This window comes from Otolemur garnettii, unplaced genomic scaffold (genome assembly GCF_000181295.1).
Source record: "Otolemur garnettii isolate 467f Iridium unplaced genomic scaffold, OtoGar3 scaffold00116, whole genome shotgun sequence".
In the NCBI taxonomy this organism is placed as follows: Eukaryota; Metazoa; Chordata; class Mammalia; order Primates; family Galagidae; genus Otolemur; species Otolemur garnettii.
The window spans coordinates 1,630,426-1,655,519 of record NW_003852511.1 but is presented as its reverse complement, the minus strand read 5'-3'; the positions used below and the strand labels follow the sequence as shown (position 1 = coordinate 1,655,519).

General features: G+C 40.8%; 1 protein-coding gene across 3 annotated transcripts in view; it reads left to right on the top strand.

Annotated features, from left to right (window-relative positions):
- The window catches only part of SIPA1L2 (signal induced proliferation associated 1 like 2), a 234,625-nt gene that overhangs the window by 133,339 nt on the left and 76,192 nt on the right, over positions 1–25,094 (top strand). For all 3 annotated transcript variants that reach the window (XM_023517656.1, XM_023517655.1, XM_023517654.1), the window contains exons 3-6: positions 2,808–2,941; positions 5,206–5,394; positions 12,112–12,286; positions 19,964–20,067. In XM_023517656.1, coding sequence (XP_023373424.1) covers positions 2,808–2,941; positions 5,206–5,394; positions 12,112–12,286; positions 19,964–20,067 — 602 coding nt within the window. The remainder of the gene's footprint in view (positions 1–2,807; positions 2,942–5,205; positions 5,395–12,111; positions 12,287–19,963; positions 20,068–25,094) is intronic.

The window sequence follows — 25,094 nt, the reverse complement described above, 5'->3', positions numbered from 1 at the left end:
AGTGAGATATTGCACAGGCATGACCTTTCCAAAGAAAAATGTAAAGGATGTTTACTGAGCATTTACAAAGTCCCAGTGAAGGAAGTCTTCATGAGGACCAGCGTGCCCTACCATGACCGCCAACCTTTTAAATCCCTAACTATTTTGGGGGGTGGGGAACAGAGCCTCAAGTTGTCACCCTGGGTAGAGTGCTGTGGCATCATAGCTCACAGCAACCTCCAACCCTGGGCTCAAGTGACTGTCCTATCTCTGCCTCCCAAGTAGCTGGGACTACAGGCACCCACCACAACGCCCGGCTATTTTTGGGTTGCAGCCATCGTTGTCGTTTGGCGGGTCTGAGCTGGATTCGAACCTGCCAGCTCAGGTGTATGTGGCTGGCACCTTAGCCACTTGAGCCACAGGCGTTGAGCCTGTAGCATTTTTTTACTTCATAAACTTTTAATCTTTTTAAATTTTTTTTGCCTGTTTTATAATAACCCTTGGCATAAAAAACATACATTGTGCAGCTTTATAGTTTTCTTTGTCCTTATTTTATAAGCATTTTTTCTATTTTTAGAATTTTTTATTTTAATGTTTTGCTTTTCAGACTTTTCTGTTTTTGAGTAACACATTGTGCTATGACATTATGATGGCTGTGACATCTCTAGGTGATAGGAATTTGGGGGCTCTGTTACAATCTCATGGGACTACCATCCCAGAGGATCTGTCCATTGTTGACTGAACTGTTACGTGGTGCATGGCTGTATACTCAAGGGATGTTTCCCACTTTAAAAATAAAAACTTACTTCCTTTTTTTTTTTTTTTTGGTAGAGACAGAGTCTCACTTTATTGCACTTGGTAGAGTGCTGTGGCATCACAGCTCACAGCAACCTCCAGCTCTTGGGCTTAGGCGATTCTCTTGCCTAAGCCTCCAGAGCAGCTGGGACTACAGGTGTCCACCACAATGCCCAGCTATTTTTTGTTGCAGTTTGGCTGGGGCTGGGTTTGAACCCACTGCCCTCGGTATATGGAGCCGGCGCCCTACTCACTGAGTCACAGGTGCTGCCCAAAACTTGTTTCCTTTTTTGCAAGTCCAGGACTGTACTAACTCAGTAATTCACCTTTAGCCCTTAAAGTAGTTTACTTGCTGCTTCTAGCCCTGACTGGCTTTAAGAGGAAACAATGTCCGCATTAATCCCATTTGGTTACAGACAGTAAATAAAGGAGTTGATGATTTGTCTTTGTGAGAGCTGGCCAGTATTCACTGGTGGCTTCCGCTGCTAGTTTGGGTCTGCGCGGAGCAAAGGCTGTCTTCCATTGGTGAACTCACGGTGTTTTCTACTCCCTCTGTAATGATTCTTATTCCTTCAAAAATTTCTAGCATAACCTAAAGCCTTGGAAATATCTGTGGATTTTGTTCAAGCTTAAAAATGTTTGGAGTATTCTATTTCTTTTTAAATAAAAACTGAGGCAAGATTGGCCAGAATCAATAAGGTGGCATTCAAAACTAATAAAGGTGATGTTTTGCATATAGGGTGAAAGAACCCATTTTATGAGTAGAAACCTTGGAGAACCGACCTGGCAGTAATTCATTAAGAAATAAATGAATAGCACCTCTGGGTTTGTAATCACTACCTGCTCTGCTTGAGTTACTGGCGTGATGCGGCTGCTAAGGGTAGATAGGTTTGTAAGCTACGTTAGTAAACGTTTGGGCGATTGCTCCCTCGGTTTGTGTGAGTTGGACCCCATCCCAGGTGTTTATGCTGACTTGTTTCCGAGGAAATACTGAAGTTTGGAGGTTGCAGTGAAGCGTTGTTGGCCACTTTTAGCAGAGCTCACTGGTGAGAAGCCTTGTCCAGCAGTCCAGGGGGAATTCCTTACAGAACAGTGTGCATTATGTCAGTGGATGGGCTCAAAGTAGAATACTTGCTTCGTGAGTGGGAACTGTTTTCTGTAATGTTCCCTCTGTGGCCGGATGGCTGAGGCAGTGCAGGCAGGTCATGGTTGCATATGCTGCGTGTGAGGGAGAGAATGAGGACCGTCTACTAGGAAGGGTGGCCTCCGGGTCCACTCCTGCAGTGATCCTGAAAAGGACCAGTGATTTTATGTGAAAGAAGCGATTCGTTAATATTACATTGTAAGCCCAGTTATAGAATCTATAGATAAATTTGAGCATAGCAATTTAATGACCTTTTCTCTATTTTCTGTTGCTAAATTTGGCTTTAGAGTTGAGGTGTTTAATGACATTGTAACAAAAGGGTGATCCTCACTGACGGCCAAGAATTACCTAGTTAGGTAACGTCACTGACGGCCGAGATTTACCTAGTTAGGTAACCTCTGGTGCTCTCAATCCATCCAGCAAGATGACCTTCCCAGAGGGAGGGAAACTGTTTCCAGTCATGATTCTTCAAGCAGCCGGGTTCCTCTTCTGGCGGTTCCCAAGGCTGGCAACACAATTTTTCTGATGCTTTTCACATAATTGCAAAATAACAACTTGGGGACTGGGAGGCTTCTACTGCCCATGAACGGGTGAAAAGCAGAATGAGAAAGGAGGTAATAGAAAATGAGATGAAATGAGATGTGAAAGTGTATCCAACCTGGAAACCAGAAAATACAGCCGGACATTGGGGAAATCGTGCATGAGCCATGTGGTATTTCTTCAGAGATTTGATTAACCAAAAGGTATTCATTCTGATACTTGTACCTTTCTCTTTCTGTTTTTTTTTTTTTCCCCCTCTTGTCCATATTTTATTTGTGTCAGGAAATCTAATGAAATAAAAAAAAAAACTTTCTCTTTCTCTTGATGTCACCTCTCTTTTCTATCTTAGAGCACCAAAACTACTTTGGACTAGATGAAAACCTTGGCCCCGTGGCAGTCAGCATCCGGAGAGAGAAAGTGGAAGACACCAAGGAGAAAGAAGGGTCCCAGTTCAACTACAGAGTGGTTTTCAGGACCAGTGAGGTAATGGGACTGCTTTGTGTTGTTGCTGGGCCAAACTCTGACCCACCTGGGACGCTGCTCCTTTAGTTTGTTTTATGTAGGGCACTGAATTTATCTCTTTAATGTTAATGATTGCAACATTTAAGGTAATTGAAAAGGGCATTGCAGTATTTTATTTCAAATGAAAAATTAGGAAACATGTCATAAATGTTACCTTTTGACTATGAAGAATGCCTTTAGGTGTGCAAACAGATAGTCCTTTGGTGCAGCCAATGCCTGTAGGCTTTGTTCATTTTGCAAATACAAATGGAAAGCCTTACAAAAATCATGACAAAGGACAGATGGTTCTTACTGTTACCGATGTTGCATCCTCAGGATGATGAACTATATTGGAGGGGCTGTTGCAGTCCTCGCACATCTCAATGCCGTGTTTCACTTCTGAGCTCTCCACAGCCACAGGGTTAAATGGCAGTGGTTTTACTGCTGCCTTACACCATAAAGAACAACAAACATGACAGGGGTCCAAGACAGAGGACAGACGTAAACAATACGGTTTATGTCAGAGTTTAAAAACAACTTCAAAATCTAATGCAGAAAATCAGTTCACCTGTGTTGGGGTGAACATCTGACTTATGTTTTTACCAGTGACAAACCCGCACTGCCTTATGTTGAAGACCCAAGTTAGTTCCTTGCTTGTTTTGCTTTGAGTGGAAAAAGAGATTGTTATATAAACGGTACAATAGAAGTAGGTAAATAAGTGGAGCTGCTGATTTATATAAAGAATTAGATCTGAGGCCAAGGCCATGGTGCACGCCTATAGTCCCAGCTACTTGGGAGGCTAAGGCAAGAGGATCGCTTGAGCCCAGGAGTCTGAGGCTGCAAGTGAACTATGATTGTACCTGTGAGTGGCCTCCGCCCTCTGGCCTGGCAACATAGTAAAACCCTATCTCTAAAAAGAAAGGAAAAGAGAAGAATTAGATTTGGCCTGTACTTTTAAGTTTTATTTGCTTAACCCTTTTTAATTAGACAGCTATAATTAATATAGTTGGCAAATATTACAGACTGTGTATTTTGGTTATTTTCCAGATCAGACAGGGAAAGGAGAACCTGTTTCTAGTTCCCTGGAGTTTGCATGAGATTTTGGACCCCTTTGCCTTGAACCTAGGCTCTATGCTGCATATGTATTAGCTAAAGCCCCTTTCTCAAAGTGACATATTTTAAGTTACAGACCCATGCTGTCCAATCAATAGCCGTCCACCACAAGTGGATATTTAAGGTAATTAAATAAACACATACGTTTTGAGTGTCAGTAGCCACTGTGGCTAGTGGCTACTGTATTAGTGCAAAACAAGAACATTCTTATTGTTAGAGACACTCTGTCCACCAGTGTTAGACCATTATGTAAGCCAGGGTGTCCAACCTGAGGCCTGTGGGGTGCATGCTGATTCTGTGAAGACTGTTTTTTGCTTATCTACGGTAATAGATGGACCTTTTGTTTTGCTAATCAGCTTTAATTAACGTTTGTTTATTTACTGTGTGGCCCAAGACAACTCTTACTCGTCTATGTACAGCAGAAAAAAAAAAAAAAAGAAATTACAGTCCCTGAATTGTAAACATTAGGTGTCCTTATGACCCCCATCAATGACATTAGCTCCTGTTGCTAGTACTCCTACCAACAACTCTTCCTAGTGTTAGAGGAGGTCAGATTAGAACCAGATTTCTTGATTTTTGGTTCTGGGGTTTTCTCCTGATACTAAACGTGAGGCATGTGCTCAGAATATTGATCTTATGTTGCTGTGATATTTTGGAGGACAACTAACAAATCATGAGACAAAATTTGGTGGTAGTCATCTCAGCCCTGAAGTCACCCAGACCATGGATGCCATTAGCTGTCCCCCATCAGCCTCAGGAAAGGAGAATTAAATAGAAGAAGATAAGAAAGGGAGTGGAAGAAAGGAAAATGCAGGGAGATGGGGTAATAGGAATAAAAAGAAAAGGGAAGGTAGTGAGTGTAGTTAGGTCCAGGATCATGGTCAAGTTTCTTCTTGGTTTGAACTTGCCTGTGTGGGTTCACAGAGTTGTAGGAGTGTCTTAATTTTTTAAGGGTTGCTCTTCTGTATATTGTTTCCAGACCATTTGAGTGTTGATTTTGTTTCTTCAGATGGAGTACTTTAGCCCCTTTTGCCCACTCGGAAAATACCCTTTTCTCTCCTTCTGTTTATAAAGATAACCAGTTGGGTTCTACGTGGGCAGCCAGGAGTAAGTATTGTGTTTTGCCCTTGCAGCTTACAACACTGAGAGGAGCAATTTTAGAAGATGCTGTGCCCTCTACTGCTAGGCACGGTACCACGCGAGGACTGCCTCTCAAAGAAGTGCTGGAGTATGTCATCCCGGAGCTGAGCATTCAGTGCCTGCGACAGGCCTCCAACTCACCCAAGGTCTCGGAGCAGTTGCTCAAGCTTGATGAGCAAGGGGTATGTATAACGTGTGAGATCGTATGCTTCTGTATGAATTTCTGTCTGTTTTCCAAAGTTGTGGAGTTTTCTTCGAGACTGTTTATTTTAAATGCCTTGAAGCGTTTTCTCTCTGGTTTTTCCCAGTATGCCTTTCTGCTAGTTGAGAACGTGATGCCCTTAGAGTATAACCCACCTCCTGTTGAGTCCTTACTATTTTTACCCAGGTTTTGGTATGTCCCAGCCAGCAGGAGCACATCTGATGATATGATTAATAGAGCTCAGGAGTGGTTTTTTCTCCAGGGTTTAAAAACCTCACGTTGACCCTTTCCCTGAACCAATATTTATTCTTGTCTACTGTGTGCAAGGCATCATGCTGACAGATGTGTGTGAGCCACATGCATTGGAAGAATTGAAGCTGACTGAAGAAACCTAGTCCCTAGCCTAAAAGGACAGTAAGACTGAGCACACAGGCTTCTGCAAGGCTGGGTATGTGTGGCAAGAGATCTTGGGATCTTGGAACCTTGGAGCAGTGTAAATGCAGTGAGTGCTTTGGGGAAGAAAAACCATTTGGGTGGGCAAATCTGACAGACGCAGCATTTTACCTGAGGCTTTGGACTTGGATAGATTTCCAAGAGGGAGATAGGAGTAGTTGGCTGTTGAAGGAACTCTGGCTCATCTAGTTTCATTACAAACAAAAGGGAAGGTCATGAGGAGGAAAGAAAAGGCAAGTTGGGTCTAGAACAAAGGAGACCTTGAATTGTAGGTGAGGCGCTTCAGGAAGCAATAGGGAGCCGTTGAAAGTTTTCCATCGGGATGTAACGTGATCAGAGCTGTATTTTAGGCTGATTCTGGTAGATGGGAATTGGGTAGGATCAGTGGGGATTAGAAAACTGGTGTGATTATGGACATTGTGCAAGAGGGAATTAATGATGCACAAGATGGGGAGGGTGGCCCAGAAGATGAGAAGGGGTCTTTTAAGTTGCAAATAACTTGTAGGAGAAAGTCAGAGGTAGCTGTGCAAGTACATGTAATTTATTTTAAATGAGTGGATTTGTTTTTAAATACATGATTTTAAGAAAAGACAGCGATGAAGTATATTTTCAGAATTTCTCAAGGAAAATTCTTTTTACACGTTTTAGAGAAAATATGAGCTACTTCTTGTTTGACCCAGTAGTGATACTGTGGTTAAAGTAGAATAAATGACACCTCAGATGGCTAGAATTCTAAACGTGATGAAATTGTGATTGGTCTAACAAGTTAACACTGCATTATTAGCAAAAAAAAAGTAGGCATCGTAACACTCAGAAGGAATAATCCCGAGATCTGTCTGTCTTAGGAATGAAAGCTGACATACTAACAACAACAAAGAAAGCAAATCAGACTCTAAGCCCAAGCAGTGGACTTCTAAAATGGTGTGGTACACACAGTAGGCTTAGCGCAGTCGCGACTGGCACAGTGTGCGGAGTGTGTGAAATGTACGTTAACCAGTTGAGGAAAGGATGGAAGGGTGGTGGGGATGGGCTCGGTCCAGATGCTCACAGTTCAGCAGCCGCCGTAAGAAGAATAGCACTCACTTTCACACTGCAGGAGAGTTGGTGAAGAGGACATGACCCCCGTGTGGTAGTTCCTTATTCTTTTGTGTTCATAGGATATCTTGGTTCTTGAAGTTACATCATTGTACTGCACTGCAAGTGTCTGGTGGGTGAGGTGCTTGGTCCCCTGAGGCTGCTCTAGAAAATTCCACAAATGGTCCAAGTTCCCCTGAACCCCTCAGGCCTCTGCAGCTGCCACCCATCTGGGGATTGTCTTGCAGAGTGGTGAAAAGACACCAGTAGGGCAGCTGGAGGTGCCTGCTCCCTGTGGCATGGGGCAGGCACCTGAGACGTCGGTGTAGTTGAATGATACAGTGCCAGGAAGGTTGTTAAATTAGGCATTTTGAGTACTTTCGGTGAGCACCTACTCACAATCTAATGTCAAGGGATTAATTTTGAAAATTAGATTCAGCTTTTATGCCAACCAGTGCGTTTCATAGTTCTGGTTACATTACAGGTACTTTTGTTTAGATGTTATATTGTTTGACTTTCATGTACTCTGTTAAGGTATTTCATACTTAAGCACAGTAGGGCATTCTAACTTCCCGCAGCTCTGAATAGTATCTAATTCGTGATTTCTATAATACATAAAGGTGCTGCTTATTCTCATCTCTAAAAGATTGGACAGGTTTTTGTTGTTGTTTTTTGACATCCTGCTTTCTAAGGGATCCTTAAAAGTTGCCACTAACTTGTTGGGGTGGTTAAGACTTTATTTCAGAGAGTGCTCTTTTCATTCATTTCCCAAATAGCAGATCTGCCCAAGAGAGTCTGGGCCAATTTTATCTTACTGTTCTAAGGGTTTTTTTTTTTTTCCCTTTACTCTTAAAATATGTTTTTAAAACATAACCTAATTACCTGTATTTTGTGTATGTAATTACATGTATTTCCAACTTCTGCTTCCTTGTTTAACACACAGTCACTCGGTGTGTCTGCTGTGTACAGGACAGGGTTTAGTGGTGGGAGAATCCCTGGGCACCCAACTCACCTATTCCATTCTGTGACCTTGATAAGATGTTTTGAGGATGCGGCTCGGCACCTGTGGCTCAACTGGCTAAGGCGCCAGCCACGTACACCTAAGGTGGCGGGTTCAAATCCCCAGCCCAGACCCGCCAAACAACAATGACGGCTGCAACCAAAAAATGGCCAGGCGTTGTGGCGGGCGCCTGTGGTCCCAGCTACTTGGGAGGTGGAGGCAGGAGACTCGCTTGAGCCCAGGAGTTGGAGGTTGCTGTGAGCTGTAATGTCACGGCACTCTACCCAGGAGGACAGCTTGAGGCTCTGTCTCAAAAAAAAAAAAAAAAAAAAAAAGATGTTTTGAGGATGAAGACTGGACACTGGAGAATTACAAGAAAAGTTGTTTATTACGAAGGACCTTAATGGTTCTGTTACTTTACGGAATTTTACGTCTCCACTTCTAAAATCCCATTTTTCCTTTTTTAAAAAATTTGTTTAAATTAAATCATAGCTGTGTACAATAATGCACTTATGGGGTACAGTGTGCAGACTGTCCCAATCTATATAATAGGTAAACTCACGAAATTATATAGGTTAACTTTTTAAAATATATTATTTAAATGAATTGTGAAAGTTCACAATTTTAGGACACCATGGTATCTGTGACAACCGTGATTAGCTTGTTCTTCAGGGCATCTCCCTTCTCTTGTCCACTCACCCAGGTATAGGCTTTGCTTACATACGCGTACGTCAGGTTGGCTGCAGACGGAGTAAGGAGGTCGAAATCAGCGAGACTGCGCATTCAGAACACACAGATGGAGTCAGGAGATTGAGTTGGAAGGGGTTCACTGCACATTCAGATTTATTTCTAAGACAGTTTTGAAGCTTTCTAGTTTTTTCCTACCTCATTTTAATTTAAATTTTCTTGTCAATAATGACCAAGCTTCTGGCCTCGGGAGGAATGGAGCACCCAGTTTTTACCCTGTCTCAGAAAGAAAGTGACACATGTGCTGGGTCCTCTGCTGTCTGGCAGCGTGTGTGTTATGTCCAGCTGTGAGCACTGAAGCCACTGGGAATTTTGACGAGAGTATTTTTAGTTTACAGCAGTACTCACACCCAAGTGCCAGCCTTGTTTTATCCCAGGATGGTGGGACTGGCTAGTGTTCACATCAGACCAGTTAGAGAAAGGTCAGCGCACTGGGCTGAGTTAGTAGGGTCAGCCTGAGGTTTCGTAGGGTTATCGATAAAGCCTTGTTCTGAGAGAACTAGGAGTTTTAGTACCTGGGAAGCTGGAGTCTCTCCTTTGCTTTTTATTGTAATAGACTGAGGAGTATGTGGCTAGCTTTCTGATACACCCCAGCAATAGTAGTAGTTGATACATTTTGATTGTTTTTCTAGGTTTATGAAAGGTGAGGGAGACCTTTTTGCCTCTGATACACCCCAGCAATAGTAGTAGTTGATACATTTTGATTGTTTTTCTAGGTTTATTTAGGTGAGGGAGACCTCTTTGCCTAATGTTTCATTCTGTTATGTTTTAGCAGAAACATAGCCCTTGTTGTAAACAAGCCAGTATTTATTCTAAGTTGTCAGAGACTTTGAAGTTTCACCTGGAAAACTGATGGGAGAAGCATGACTGATGAATACCAGTGAGCAGTGAACTTGTGCCGTGCCGTGCCACGTGTGTAGTAAGGAGTTGTCACTGGAGCCAGAGTCGGGCAGCTGGCATGAGACACCGGAGGCCTGATTCCCATGGGCCCAGGGGCTTCTTGGATGGAAACACAAATCCTCTTCACAGTTGGGGTCTAGACACAGGCTGGTTTGTCCAATGGCTGTGGAGGAGGGTGTGAAGGTGACAGCTCACAGCAGCAGTGAGGTCTCCTGGGATTTCAGTCCTCTAGTTGTTTGGCCTTTTCCTGAGTGAACATTTGCAAGAGATCTCAAGTCTGTAAGAACCTCAGGGTCAGAGAAAGTCTGCCCGTCTGGCGAGGATACTGCTGACCACACCATGCCCAAACCCTGGGGCCCCCAAAGCTCTGTTCCAGGCCTCCCCTCAAAGAGCTGGATGGGAGCAAGATGAAGAGATTTTCTCCCAGAGAGGCCAGGGCAGACAGGGACAAGCTGCCCATGTGGCCTAGGAGCATGCAGATGAGGTGATGTGGGGCTGGCAGTGAGGTGAGCAGAAGGTGACGGAGCAGAGGGGAGACAAACAGGGGCTGCAGCCCCCAGGACAGAGTGAGCTCTGCAAGTGGGGATGATGGTGAGTGGTCCCTGCCAGCAAGAGGAGACAATGGGGCTCAGCAGGTGTTGGAGTTGTGTGCGGCGTGCCTAGTACTCTGTGGTATTCATGGTGGGCTCTCATTAAAGCCAGGCCCAAATAACTAGAGAGCGGAAACCTTCCTCTCACAGTGAAGACAAGTGGACTGCCATGACACTGATGATGTGAAGGGTCGTTCTGCGGCTGTGTTACAGTATTAATTCAGACTCCAGTAATCACTGTGGCATCAGTGTCTGTATTCCAGTCACTAATGATGAGAGTTTCCCCAATGCACTTTAAGATCCTGAAGTGTCTTCTGAGTAACCTAATGTTTATAATGAAGTAATATTAGGCATTTTTATTATACTTAATTTTTTTTGAAGATGATGGTCTGTAATAAATGTGGTATCATCGATTCAGATATTGAGTTGATCAGAAACATCAACTCAATCTCTGGCTGAATGAAAATGTTTTCCTTGACTGTACCTAAGAATTAGTTCAATAAGATTAGTAATACTCAGTATTAAGTAGCCCCGGCACAGCATGTAATACTCCCATACTCGAGGTACAGATCATTAACTTCCCTGCGCTTTGAGAAGCCTGTGGCTCTGACCGCAGCCACAGCCGTGAACTACAGAGCCACAGCACCCATCGATACAGGTAGCTGATCGGACAGATTGTAGCAGGCAGATACAGGTAGCTGATCGGACAGATTGTAGCAGGCAGTGTTTCCTTTTGTATTCTCCCAAAGCGTTTAGTCAGGATCTGAATGCAGTTGGCTCTCCCTGCTCAGTTCCCAGTTCATCCTGTGCACAGTGAGTGTCTCCTGCAGTTGGCTAAGGCCACCAGACAGGTGTGTGGGGCTCACTTGTGTTGTATGTTGTCATTAGGTAACAATATGCCCGAGGCCATTTTCATCACTTTGCTGCTCCAGGGAAATGGGTATCATTTTGCCTCATTTTACTGCTATAGTCAGCCATGAATTTTGATTAAAGGCTTTTACTGCTCGATAATAAACATGGACAATGTTATGGATTGATGTCTTTAGGAAATCAGTGGTGTCTGATAATCTCTTAGTCTGAGACTCAGATTGCTGACGGTAAGTTAATAAGAGCTTGACTGAATGAGTGAAAAGTAGATCCTATTATTTAGGAAAAATAAGAAAGCTGTAAGAATGAGTCCAGTTTATTCCCAGCATTGGGAGGAAGATTGTGGCTTCCAGTGTGACGTAGACTGTGAGGTAGGACTATAGCAGGAAGTCTTCAATTGTTGCCATTAAAATTTTTTATGGTGTACTATATATTTAGCAGCTGTTTTCAAGACCATAAAAAATACAAGAAATAAATGTAATTGCATAGCCAAAGATACTTTTTATGGAAGCAAAAGTTTTTCTATTTATATACACATATCATAATTTCCATTGGGACCCTATCCTTACCAGACCTTAATTTGATTTGTTTTCTTCCTTACAGTCCTACTTATTTTCATGCATGTTCAAATAAATTAAAGAAGAAAAAGGCATTAAGAACTAGAGAAGAAAATCTTTTAAAAGTTCATAGCCTTTCCCCCCAACTTGGAAAATAATGCTAATTACTATGTGAAGTGTATTAATCATTTCCACAGTTTTATTTTTGAGTACATGGTTGAACCTGACTGCCTATCTTTTTGGAAATCTGGTAAATTCTACATGGCCATGGCCATACATTTTATCTTTTAGGTTCTGACATTTCTCCAGCTGTATTTTGGGGTTTCTGGTTTTGTTATAAATTTGTAGCATTTTGTACAGCAAGAGCTATCTTTGCTTATTTGCTTATGGGAATTATTCTGGCGTGCTTTCCTGAGAACAAAACTCTAAGCTTCTGTAGTTTCAATTTTACTGGAAGTTAGCTCGTCTGGTATTCTCTGCTAAGTAATTACATTTCTCCCCCATTTCAGCTGAGCTTTCAGCACAAGATTGGGATCCTTTATTGCAAAGCAGGCCAGAGCACAGAGGAAGAAATGTATAACAATGAGACAGCGGGACCAGCTTTTGAAGAATTCCTTGATCTTCTGGGCCAGAGAGTACGACTGAAAGGATTTAGTAAATACCGAGCGCAGCTAGACAATAAAAGTAAGCTTCATATTTGTATGTGTGCACAATTTCAGTTTGCCAAAGATAGGCATACCACACCAGTCTGCGTGAGCGATCACATGCCCTGCTGTTCCTGACCCCAGAAGCAGCCTAGCAAGCTTATTTGGGATGGAGTTTAGATTTCCTCAGATGAGTAAAGGAAGCACGTTTCTCATGCAATATGTGCTTCCCCTCATAAGCTCAAAAGGTCAGTTCTTTTTCCTTTATAACACCAGCAGAGAGAGTCCCTACTGTTTCAAGAAGAATCTTCTAACATTTTTTTCTTTCTTTCAGCTTAACCTTTTCTGTTATTACCCTTGTTTCAGCATATCAAGGACAAGAACTGGATTCATTTCTGAGAGACAGAATATTAGCACATTTCATTCATGGCATGTTATGGGGCTTATTTTTTTATTCTTCTCCAGAGTCATGATGTTAACTGGGGAGCTGGGGCAATGATTCGAAAGCTGATGCCTCCTATTTGTCAGGGGCCTCCGTTAGGCCTCCTCAGGTGATGCACATTGCCAGATTGGCCAGTTCAAAACTGGGGCTGTATGCCTTCCTACGAGGTACTGTTATTTAGTTGCTATCAGCATCTAAAATGCCAGGCAGAGTAAAGTTATGTATTTTGGAAAATTCTGCCAATTATCAAGTGATTAACTGCTTGTTCCTTTAGTGAAGTGATGAGTAGAAAGATTCTAAACGTGGACCATGTGAGGCCTCCACTCCTGGTAGGAGTGGTAATACAGGAGTTTTCCATGTGTGAGTGTCAGGGTATATCTGAATCAGGGTTAGAACCCTGGAGGCCTTATGCCCTGAGGCTCCCTGCCTTCTGTTATCCCTCCTCAAACCCATGGGGCGGGGTTTGAACTCAGCCTGGGTCTGCTAAACAACAATGATGACAACTGTAACAAAAAATAGACAGGTGTTTTGGTGGGCACCTGTAGTCCCAGCTACTAGGGAGGCTGAGACAAGAGAATCACTTAAGCCCATGAGCTGGAAGTTGCTGTGAGCTCTGACACCATGGCAGTCTACTGAGGGTGACATAGTGTGACTCTCTCTTAAAAAAAATAAATAAATAAAATAAATAAAATTGGAGGGAATTGAGTTCTAATTTTAACTTTGTCTGCCTTAGGACTTTGGTCCAATCCAAACCTCATTTTACTCACAGAAAAGTTTAAGGTATTGGGCAAGGCTATCCTGGGACATTTCTTCAAGCTCTAAAATGGGTTGTTTCTTTCTTGAGTATAAAGTGAAGTGAAGCAGGAACAGAGGGGATTTGAGCCACTGACATGTTCTACTACCCAGAGCATAGTGCAGAATTCCCACCATGGGCAGCCTTTACTGGTCTGCAAAGAATGATAAAAATTAATAGCCTATATCCCTTTTTGAAGAGAAATATTTGCAGCAAACCCCAGAACAAGCCTTGTTAGTTAACTTTCTCTATTACACGGATGTTTCAGAAAAAGAAAATTTTAGAATATTTTAACAGTTCATCTTTTAGTACTGCTTAGGATAGGCAAATTATGATAACATTTTAAAAAATCCCCCCCCCCCGAATTATGGGAAGATGGCTGACTAGAAGCAGCTTCTGCCAGAGGCTCATGCCCAAAGGGAGGGAGAGATACTGGACTGAAGTGGATGAAAGCCGACTGTGAGGAGCTCTGCACTGAGAGGACTGTGTGAGGGACACGTCACCCAGGCTGAATCAAGCAGCAGAAACAAGAAAGTGGAAGAAAGCCAACAGGGCAGCGGTGGCACTGCAACAGTGAGGAGTGGACTCATCAGGGACAACCTATAAATTCAACTAAAAAAATATAATTAACATATTAAAAAAGAAAGAACCTGAAAATACTCAAGAGGAGGAATCAGCAGAAGAACTCTGGCAACATGAAAAATCAGAGCAGATCACCGCCTCCTGGGGATGTCAAAGAAAATACATGAGAAAATTCCATCCATAGAGAAATTGCTGAAATGTCAGAAAGAGAATTTAGAATATGAATGGCAAACAAGATAAATGGAATGGAGGAAAAGATGGAAAAAATAGTTCAGAAGTTATCTCAAGAAAGTAATGAATTCAAAGACAAAGTCATCAAGGATATGGACATAATTAGAAAAGATAGAAGAGCTTAAGGAATTGAAAACGTATTTGAGGAGCTTGAAAATACGGTAGAGTTCCTCAGAAATAAAGTTGATCAGTGTGAAGAAAGAATTTCTGATAAAGAAGACAAGACTTTTGAACTATCCAAAGCATGCAGAGGCAAAAAAATGGATAAAAAGAACAGAATATTCCCTGAGAGTTATGGGATCATTCCAAGAAATCAAACATCCAAACTACAAGAATTCCTGAAGGATAAGAGGATGTTCCGAAAGGCACAAATTCTCTGCTCCAAGACATTATGGCACAGAATTTCCCAAGTATTGCAAGAGACACAAAAATTCAGATCATAGATAGTTGCAAAACCACAGCATGACTCGATCCAAACAAAGCATCCCCTAGACACACTGTAATTAATTTTACCAGTGTTAATATGAAGGAGAAACTTCTGCAAGCAGAGACATAAGAAAAGTACTACTTCTAAAGGGAAAAGTATAAGGATGACTGCAGATCTTTTAGCCAAAACTTTCCAAGCCAGAAAAGGATAGCCATTGACCTTCAACCTTCTTAAACAAAACAGGATCCTATACCCTGCTAAACTTAGTTTCATTGTGATGAAGAAATCAAATACTTCACTGTCATCCACATACTGAAGAAATTTGCCATAACTAGACCAGTTCTATAGGAAATATTCAGACCCATTCTTCATAACAAGCAACAGGAGGGTACACCACCAAAATAAACCTACCAGAAATTAAAGAATAAAGCCTAGCTTCCACAATGGCAAGAAGCCATAAAATTAAGCTCTAGACTTCTGAAAAACGAGATGATCAAAACTCTGCCACATCTATCAATTCTCTCAATTAATGTGAATGGCTTGAACTCTCCTTTAAAGAGACATACACTGGCTAACTGAATAAAAAAACGCAGGCCAGATATCTGTTGCTCACAAGTAACTCACCTTATCTTGAAAGATAAAACAAGACCAGGGTGAAGGGATGGGCAACAGTATTCCAGGCAAATGGAAAGCAGAAGAAAACTGGAGTTGCAATCTTATATGCAGATACAGTTGGATTCAAATCAACAAAAATAATGAAAGACAAAGATGGACACTTCATACTCATCAAGGGAAACACAATATGAAGAGATTTCAACAATTAACATCTATGCACCATATCTGAATGCCCTTCACTATATAAAACAAACCCTAACTGATCTGAAAAATATGATATCTTCCTGCACTATAATAGTGGAGATTTTAACACCCCATTGACAGTATTGGACAGATACTTCGACAGAAACTAAGCAAAGAAACAAAGGACTTAAACAAGATCCTAGAACAAATGGACTTAACATACATTTATAGAACACTTTATCCTAACAAAACTGAATACACATTCTTCTCATCAGTCTATGGATCATTTTCCAAAATTGATCATATTTTAGATCAGAAGGCTAACCTCAACAAATTAAAAAGAATAGAAATTATCCCCTGTATCTTCTCAGATCATCATAGAATAAAAGTTGAACTCAACAGCAATGGAAATCTTCATACTCAAACAAAATCATGGAAACTTAACCTTATGCTGAATGATAGCTGAGTCATAGATTAAATCAAGAAGGAGACATGAGATTTCTGGAACAAAACAATAATGAAGTCACAAACTATCAAAACCTGTAGGATACTGCAAAGTCCTTATAGGGAAATTTATAGCATTAGATCAGGGGGTCCTCAAACTTTTTAAACAAGGGGCCAGTTTACTGTCCCTCAGACCATTGGCAGGCCAGACTGCAGACCCCGGGATGAGTCAGCTGCTAAGCAGGACAGGCAGCGGTGGCAAAAACACCCAGCGGGCCGGATAAATGTCCTAGGCAAGCTACATGTGGCCCGTGGGCTGTAGTTTGAGGATGCCTGTATTAGATGCCTTCATCAAGAAAGCAGAAAGAGTAAGTCAGCAACCTAATGGGCCATCTCAAGCAACTGGAAAAGGAAGAACAATCTAATCCCAAACCTAACAGAAGAAAAGAAATAACCAAAATTAGAGCAGAACTAAATGAAATTGAAAACAAAAAAATTATTCAGAAGATGAGCAAAACAAAACGTTGGTTCTTTGAAAAGATTAATAAAATAGATAAACCCTTGGCTAGACTAACCAGAAAAAGGAAAATAAAATCTCTAATAACTACAAGCAGAAATGATAAAGGGGAAATAACAACAGATGCCACAGAAATGCAAAAGATTCTTAACAATTACTACAAAAAACTCTATCCCCAGAAATATGAAAATGTAGAGGAGATAGACCAAGTACTAAAATAGCATCAATTATACAAAATCTCCCAAAAAAGAAAAGCCCTGGACCAGATGGTTTCACACCAGAATTCTATCAAACCTTCAAAGAGGAACTAGTTCCTATAATGCATAAACTTTTCCAAAATACAGAGAAAGAAGGAATCCTCCCCAATATATTCTTTGAAGCAAATACCATCATGATCCCAAAACCAGAAAAGGACCCAACAAAAAGAAAACTAAAGACCAATATCATTAATGAATATCAATGTAAAAATATTCAACAAGATGTTAGCAAACAGAATAAAATAACGCATTAAAAAGTTTATACACCATGATCAAATGGGTTTTATCCCAGAGACAAAAGGTTGGTTCTACATATGCAAATCTATAAATATACCACATAAATAGAATCAAATACAAAGATGACATGATTCTTTCAATTGATTCAGAAAAGACTTTTGACAATATCCAGCATTCTTTCATGATAAAAACACTCAAGAAAATAGGCTTAGAAGGAATATTCCTTAAGCTGATAGAGGCTATCTACAACAAATCCATAGCCAGTATCACATTGAATGGAATAAAACTCAAAGCATTCCCACTCAAATCTGGAACCAGAAAAGGATGTTCACTGTCCCCACTACTATTTAATACAGTGTTGGAAGTCCTAGCCATCACTGTCAGGCAAGAGAAAGAGATCAAAGGAATCCAAATGGGGACAGAGCCTCTCAGATGACATGATTTTATATCTGGAAAGCCTAAGGGACTCAACTACAAAGCTCTTAGAAGTGATCAAGGAATATAGCAGTGTCTTGGGATATAAAATCAATACCCAAAAATCAGTAGCCTTCCTATATGCCAATAGTCATCAAGCTGAGAATAAAATCAAAACTCTGTTCCTTTTATAATAGCACCAAAGAAGATGAGATAGCTGGGAATATAGCTAACAAAAGACGTGAAAGATCTCTATAAAGATAATTATGAAACTCTGAGAAAGGAGATAGCAGAAGATGTCAACAGATGGAAGAACATGCCGTGCTCATGGCTGGGAAGAATCAACATTGTTAAAATGTCTATACTACCCAAAGCAATCTATAGATTTAATGCAATCCCCATCAAAGCACCAATGTCATACTTTAAAGACCTTGAGAAAATATTACTCTGATTCATACAGAACCAGAAAAAAAAAACCAAATAGCAAATACAGCTATTTGCTATTAGAAATAAAAACAAATCTGGAGACATCACATTGCCAGATTTCAGGTTGTATTATAAGGCTATAGTGACCAAAACAGCATGGTACTGGCACAAAAATAGAGACATTGATCTATGGAATAAGATAGAGAATCTAGAGATGAACCCAGCCACATATTGCCATTTAATCTTTAATAAGCCTAACAAAAACATGACATGAGGAAGGAATCCTTATTTAACAAATGGTGCTGGGAGAACTGGTTATCCACATGAATAAGACTGAAGCTGGACCTGCCCCTCTCAACGTCGACAAAAATTGATTTCATTGGATAAAAGATTTAAATTTCAGATATGAAACAATAAAAATTGTAGAAGAGAGTGTGGGGAAAACACTTTATGAGGAAGAGCCCCACCACCCTCCAGCAAGTGCAGCAACACAGAAAATAAATAACTGGGATTTGATCAAACCAAAAAGCCTTTGCACAGCTAAGAGTACCAAAAACAAAACAAACAGCCTTTAGAATGGAAGATTTTTTGTGTGTTATGAATCTGACAAATCGGCCTCCTAAAGTACTAGGATTATAGGCATTAGCCACCTTACGCACCCTCTCTTACTGAATTTTAACCATCTCCATAACAATGTTGTCTGGGGAATTATTGAACATCCTAGGATGTTTGCTGTCCACCCCTCAGTTTTGTTTTCAGTGAATCAGCTGTTCATTTAAGGAGAGTTATGTCTCCTTTGTGACTAAACTTGCTCACTTCCAAAGCTATGTTAACTTTCAGTGTTGTAATGAAATATTACTTTCTAAGAAGTCCTATGAAAAATAACAAGTGTGTATTTAATGACTAGTTAAAAGGAAAAATTTATTTGGGGTTGATATGCATCTTACTGTATCTGACCATCTGTAAGTTAATTTATCAGCATCTTTATGTAAGCACTTCAAGTACTTAACCTCCTTCATGAAATTCCTTCCATGAGTTCCTTTTTGGAGCATTCAGGAACTATATACGGTATTTTTTTTTAAGAGACTTTTAGGTCCATCACTGAGATGGGTATAAATATTGGAAAGAAAGACACACTACAGAATGCAGGAAGAAGAAAATAAACCTCCATGGAGGTTAGATATTTTAGTGTTTTTAAAGTAAAAATTTGACCTTTTAGATAAAAAAGATTAACTTAAGGTGACTCCCCCACAATCGCAACAGAATAAATGATGTTGAACAGGATGGTTTCTTGTTTAAAAAGTTAAAAAATAGCCTATACATAAAATCAAAAACTGAGAAAACCAGTCTAGAATTCCATTTACATCTTTTCTGTGTAACTTTTTGTCTTCATTTATCTATATGCAAAAAATCATGTAGAACTTCACTACAGAATTATTGCTTAAATGTTTCATAGTCACTGGGGTAGGTAGAGTGTCCGAAACTCTCAGTCTGAGGTAGTATCATTGTTAATACAGATGGATTTTGAATTGTCAAAGAGTCATTCTGCTTTTCACAACATCAGTAGCCTTATGATTAACAGCTCAAATGTCCTGGTTTTGACATACGTGTCAGCACGCACTGTAAGAGATCATCTTCATTCTGCGTGTTCTTAATTCATGTGATACATCACACTGCACTTCCTGTTGAAAGGAGAGAAGATTAATTACATCATCAGGGAAGGAAATGTTTAAAATAACATTTTTTGTTCCCATTTCTACGTTCAGTCAACCTTGTTTCATTTTTCTGGTTTGCAGAAGGCCGAGAATTAACTGTAAACACACAGAAGGGTGCCCCAGGGCTCCCTGCCTGTTAGTCTCAGCCTTTAGATAATTGCACCCCAACCTGCACTGGCTGCTTTCCTCTGCTGCTTCCCCTGTGTGCCTGCTTGTTAGAGCACCTTGTCTTCAGTTGGTCCCCTGTATCTATATTGGGAGGCAAGAACGGAGAAAAGGAGCCCCTGAGGTGTGGTGCGAGAGGTGGTGAAGCGGGGTAGAGCTCAGTGGAATTTCTTTCAATCCATTTGCCTGTTGTCATCATAACCTTATAAGTGTTAAAGCCCTAACTTTGTAGGTGCCTAACTTGCTTTGTTATTGGTCTTTGCTTTCAGCTGATTCCACCGGCACTCACTCCCTGTACACCACGTACAAAGACTACGAGCTCATGTTCCACGTGTCCACGCTTCTGCCCTACATGCCCAGCAACAGGCAGCAGGTACGTGCCCCCAGCTGCGCGCTGAGGTCTGCTGACTGACGAAATCCATGCTTTTAGAATTCGTAAAGAATCGGTACAGTTTTTCTTTACCATCCATAATTTTTGGCTCTTTTATCATTTGGAAGTATTTAGGCTTCAAAAGGAGTATTACTGCCCTTTGTCCTTGTAAGACTTAGAAACTCTTCTGCACTCATCTTTATTGCTTGCAAGGCAAAATATTAAACCACATTAATTACCATGTAAGTTGTACCTTATGCTAGTGTTTGAGCCCAGGGCCACATGAAGCATATATAACTCACAAGTCTCTTGACCTAATAAAACAGTGTGGACCCAAGTAAAAAATTGTTTTCCTAGTGTGGCAGTCACGTGTGTTAAGAGAAACCTATGTCAACTCTATTAATTACAAAAGGGCCAGTTATGTTGATCTGACCTAGGTTTTTGCATTTGGATAAATAACTTATTTATAGAAAACTCTTTGTAACTGACTGGTGCTATTGTTTTAATTGGATCAGCCAAAATTTAAAGGTCAGCCAAAATTCAGTGACCTTTTTGGAAAAAAAGAAAAAAATCAGTGTGCATCATGTAGCTCTGAACACAGCCACTCACTAAGAATTAAGAATTTTAGAAAACTTGAATGATACATAAAACAGCATAAAATAATTCATATTACTTATCTGTATAACCATAAAATAGGTTGAGTAAGTTCTTTTTGCAAAGATTGCTATAAATTATGGGTGTTTTTCCCCTTGTGCTAGAGATATTTGAAACGCCATGTCTACTTGATGAGCTTAAGAGACTCTGAGGATTGTTTGGTACAGAAAACAATGTGTGTGTAGGATGGAGAGGCTCTCTGGAGTCGAGAAGGTCGGTTCCACGGCTTGTTCAGAATCTTACTCTACCCATGCAAAGTGGAAGGTTCTTTCGAAAATACTGCCTGCTTGAGTTTCTGAAGATTTTTTTATGGAAAAGATTTGTAACTCACTGAGATCTTATAACTTATTCATTGGCATAATCTAACTTTAGGGGTTTGACTGAATTGGGATTAAATCCAGAGTTAAAACAAAGTGTATTTTCACACTTAGGAAACTTAGTTCTTCTGATACCACTTAACTCATACTCCTTTGCTGTAAATATATTAAAAAGCATCAAGGACTACAAAGTACTTGCTTGCTAAAGAGGTTATTTGTCAAATGAATGAAACTTAATTGTTCCAGAGGATTTTTCTCTTTTTTTTTTTTGCAGTGTTTGGTCGGGGCTGGGTTTGAATCTGGTATATGGGGCCAGCACCCTACTCCTTTGAGCCACAGGTGCTGCCCAGGATTTTTCCTTTCTTTAAAACACAAAATTCTGTCAATCTAGTCAAAATCTACATTTTTTCCAAAGAAGAACTAGCCACCTACCTCTCTTTCCCTCATCACTAGTTTTAAAAAGTACCTTAGCCTCAGACCCTACAGCCAGGATGAGAAAGCAGGCCCCAGGTTCCCAGAGCTGTTCACACTGGGACACCAGCTCCCCCTTCATCTGTGTCCTCGTGGTCATTGAGATGGTCATTGCTGGCTGGATTTTCTTGCCATTTTCCATCTAATACTCACTTTAATCTTTTGTCCTTCCTGAAATTTCTGCAGTGTTTTCTAGTAATCATGCTCTTCCCACCACCTTCAAATAATCCATCTCTAGATTATACCTGCATACTTTTTATGCGATAGACTTACAATCACTACCTCACGTGCATGTATTTATTTACATATGCTTTCACCTAAAGGATTGTAGCTCTTAAAAATTTATTTGGAATAATGCCAAACAGATTTACTGGATATTAAGAGGCTTAATTTAGATAAGTACAGTTGTCCAGCAGATACTAGTGAATTATTTGATAATTAAACTCTGTGGGAGCTGTTGTCCTGAAAACCAATAGGTCTTACTCAGGCCGAGAGGTCAGTATGTTGGCTTCTGACCCCCGGCATCAAGTGTTCAAGCCACAAAGCCCCTCCAGTCCCCTAATTGAGTCATTGGCCTCCAAAGGGAATTGACTCCAGTGTTTCACAACTGGCAGCCTTTAAAGTTCTGAAGTCTTTGCTGTTCCCAGAACTCAAAACTGGCTTCCTACCTCCTTTCATTGTATGATGATTAAAACCTGTGAGCCTTGGCAGTTCTCTGTCCCTGACTTGACTTCACTGAAACTTGAAAAATTCCATACACAAAAATCAAGACAGCAAAGAAGTGAAAATGTAAACGGGATGGAGGTGGGTGGATGGGAGTATGTTAAACTTCCCAAACTAGAGATCAAAAGAAAAATCCATGTAACTTAAGACTGTACATCACAGACTTCATTATCTGAAGACCTGTTTCGTAGTTCACCTTTTTTCTTTTACCTGGATCAAGAGTCCATGGCCTTGTATAAGGTATGCCGATAGGCTAGAGGTAGAAAAAGTAAACTATTGACATTTGTCTTGTATGTTTAATTGCACTTACTGTATGCGGAGTGGGTCTGCTGCTCTGTGCGGATCATTGGGAAATCCCTATACGAAATGTACTGTAGGCAAGTTAGGTGAATGGAGCAAGGTACGAGCAGACTTGAATTCTGAACCTACCTCAGTCACTTGCCCAGTGGCCCTGGGTAAGGTTCTTAGATTCTCAAGACTCATGATAATGGTATAGAGAAGCCATGGGCTAGATAGCTAGAGCAGCTGCTTTGAGCCCTGTAGTGAGGAAGATGATTCTAGGCTAGCACCAGGCTCAGAGCGAAGGAGGACTGTCCTTTAGAGATAGCTTCCATGGATTTGGAAGTGAGGGGATGAGCCACACATGCGTGTGTGTGGACCACATGAATAGCATAACCCTGGCAATGAGAGCATCTGTGATGCAGGACTGTCTTTGAGGCTTCTTTCTTCAAGTTTGAAAAAAACCTTCAGCAAAACATAGGTGTTAAGAACAAGAATTCTAGAACCAGACTCCCTGGATTTGAGTCCCAGCTCCTTGCTTTGCAACCTCAGGCAAGCCTATGTTTTAGTATCTCTTATCCGTGAGGGTAGAAATGTGTTACCTGTCTTCCTGAGATGTCCCTGTGTACCTAGAAGGGTACCCAGAGCATGGCAAATAATCAATAAACATTTGTTAAATGAATAATGAATGAATAAAACAAATCTTAGCCAGTAGTTTATAAGAATTACATGAATTAATACTTGTAAAGTACTTAAAGTAGTGCCAGGCACGGAGTGTCCTCAGTAAGTTCAAGTAGTTATTATTTTATAATTCATTAGAGAACACCAGTATTTTAGATGACTTAATTTGCATTTTACTTTCCTGTTCCCAGTTGTAAAGATCTATAATGAAAAGCTGAGGCCTGAATGGCTAAGAAAGTTTATCGATCATAGGGGCTAAGTTATCAATCAAAGTTATTTTTACTTTGACATTTAACAGAATATTTTGTTACACACAACTTATCATTAGAATGTTCTGTCTCTGGAGAAATGATGCCACTTTGCAATCTCGGGACATGTACTTTCCAAATTGTGTTATGGATTGTACTGACTCTTTCCAATTTTCTCACCCACCCCACCCAGGCCCACATACTGTGTTTATACCGAGGGCAGAAATGTCTGAAATGACCAGCTGGGTTTGTAAGTGCAATTTGAGACCACAGGACTTGGCAAAGTGAGCTGGCCTGTACATGACTTGTGCCTGTGACTCTGGCCTTATTAGCACCACGGTGTTTGTGCCTGTTTAACTGGTCCAGACTCATCCACATCAGATCAAATTTCTTGTTTCCCTTCTTGTAATAAATCAAGCTGAAAGCTGATTCCAAGATGCATTAAAAGTCTTGAGAGAATTTATCACAATTGCAAAAGGAATTTAATCTTTGGAATGCCTCTGACTCTTAGCAAGAAAACCTAGCCAGACTAAGAGAATGGTGAGAAACTTGGCTCTTGATGTATTTTCTCTGTTTACAAGTCGAGTCCCACAGGCCTCTCTGGGCCTGTTTGGCAGGCCATCCACTTTTCTTTTCTTTTTCTTTCTTTTCTTTTTTGAGACATAGTCTTACGCTGTCTCCCTGAGTGGAGTTCTGTGGCTTCGTAGCTCACAGCAACCACCAACTCAGGCTCAAGTGATCCTCTTGCCTCAGTTTTTTCTATTTTTAGTAGAGACAGGGTCTCACTTTTGCTCGGGGTGGTCTCAAACTCATGAGCTCAAGCAGTCCACCCACCTCGGCCTCCCAGAGCGTGTCCATCCGTTTTTCTAGGGCTGTCTTCTGTGCATGCTTCTTCTTGCCCTCTAAGACAAATCATGGCTAAGCCATCATGGGTTGTCATCAGTGGGACTTCACAAATTAGCTTTAAACTTCACTTTGAAAGAGAAACTCTTACTTCAAACTAGGCATATAAAACAGATAGAGAGATCTCGGTGCCTAGCACACAGTAGCCTTTTTCTTTTCTAATGTATGGATGAAATTTGAGCTGCTCTGATTATAAGGTGTATCCAAACCCCATGGAGACACCTCATCAGTGAAGACCAAGCCCTTAGGATTCTGAGATGACAGTCAAAGGATACTGGTTTTACCCTAGTACTGAGTGGACTTAACACCACAGAGGTTACAGTAGCCCAGCTTACTACATTTGGGCTAGACCTTGAACGCCTCTCTCCGTATTAGTTAAACTGATTATAATCCCCTGCCTTGAAAGAGTTTGTGTACTTCCCTAAGTCCTTAATTGATACTCCTCAGGACCCATCTAAATCCTGGAACAGCCTGACTCATTAAGTGGTCTCTGGGCAGGTTCTAAGAGCACTTGAATTCACCTATAAATAATACTGCCGAATGCTTTGGAGGAGTAAAGTACTCAGCTTGCCATGATTAGCTTCATTCCCAGACCCTGAGTGGGAATGTGTACTTACACCAGATAACAAGCAATGCAGCTTAGAATGAGAGTTGGTATTGCCTGATGTCAGAAACGTTTTTTGTCTATATAATCTTGTTTTCATCTTCACTTTGTTATGAAATCATTAAAAGTCTACGTTCCCAGATTATTTTT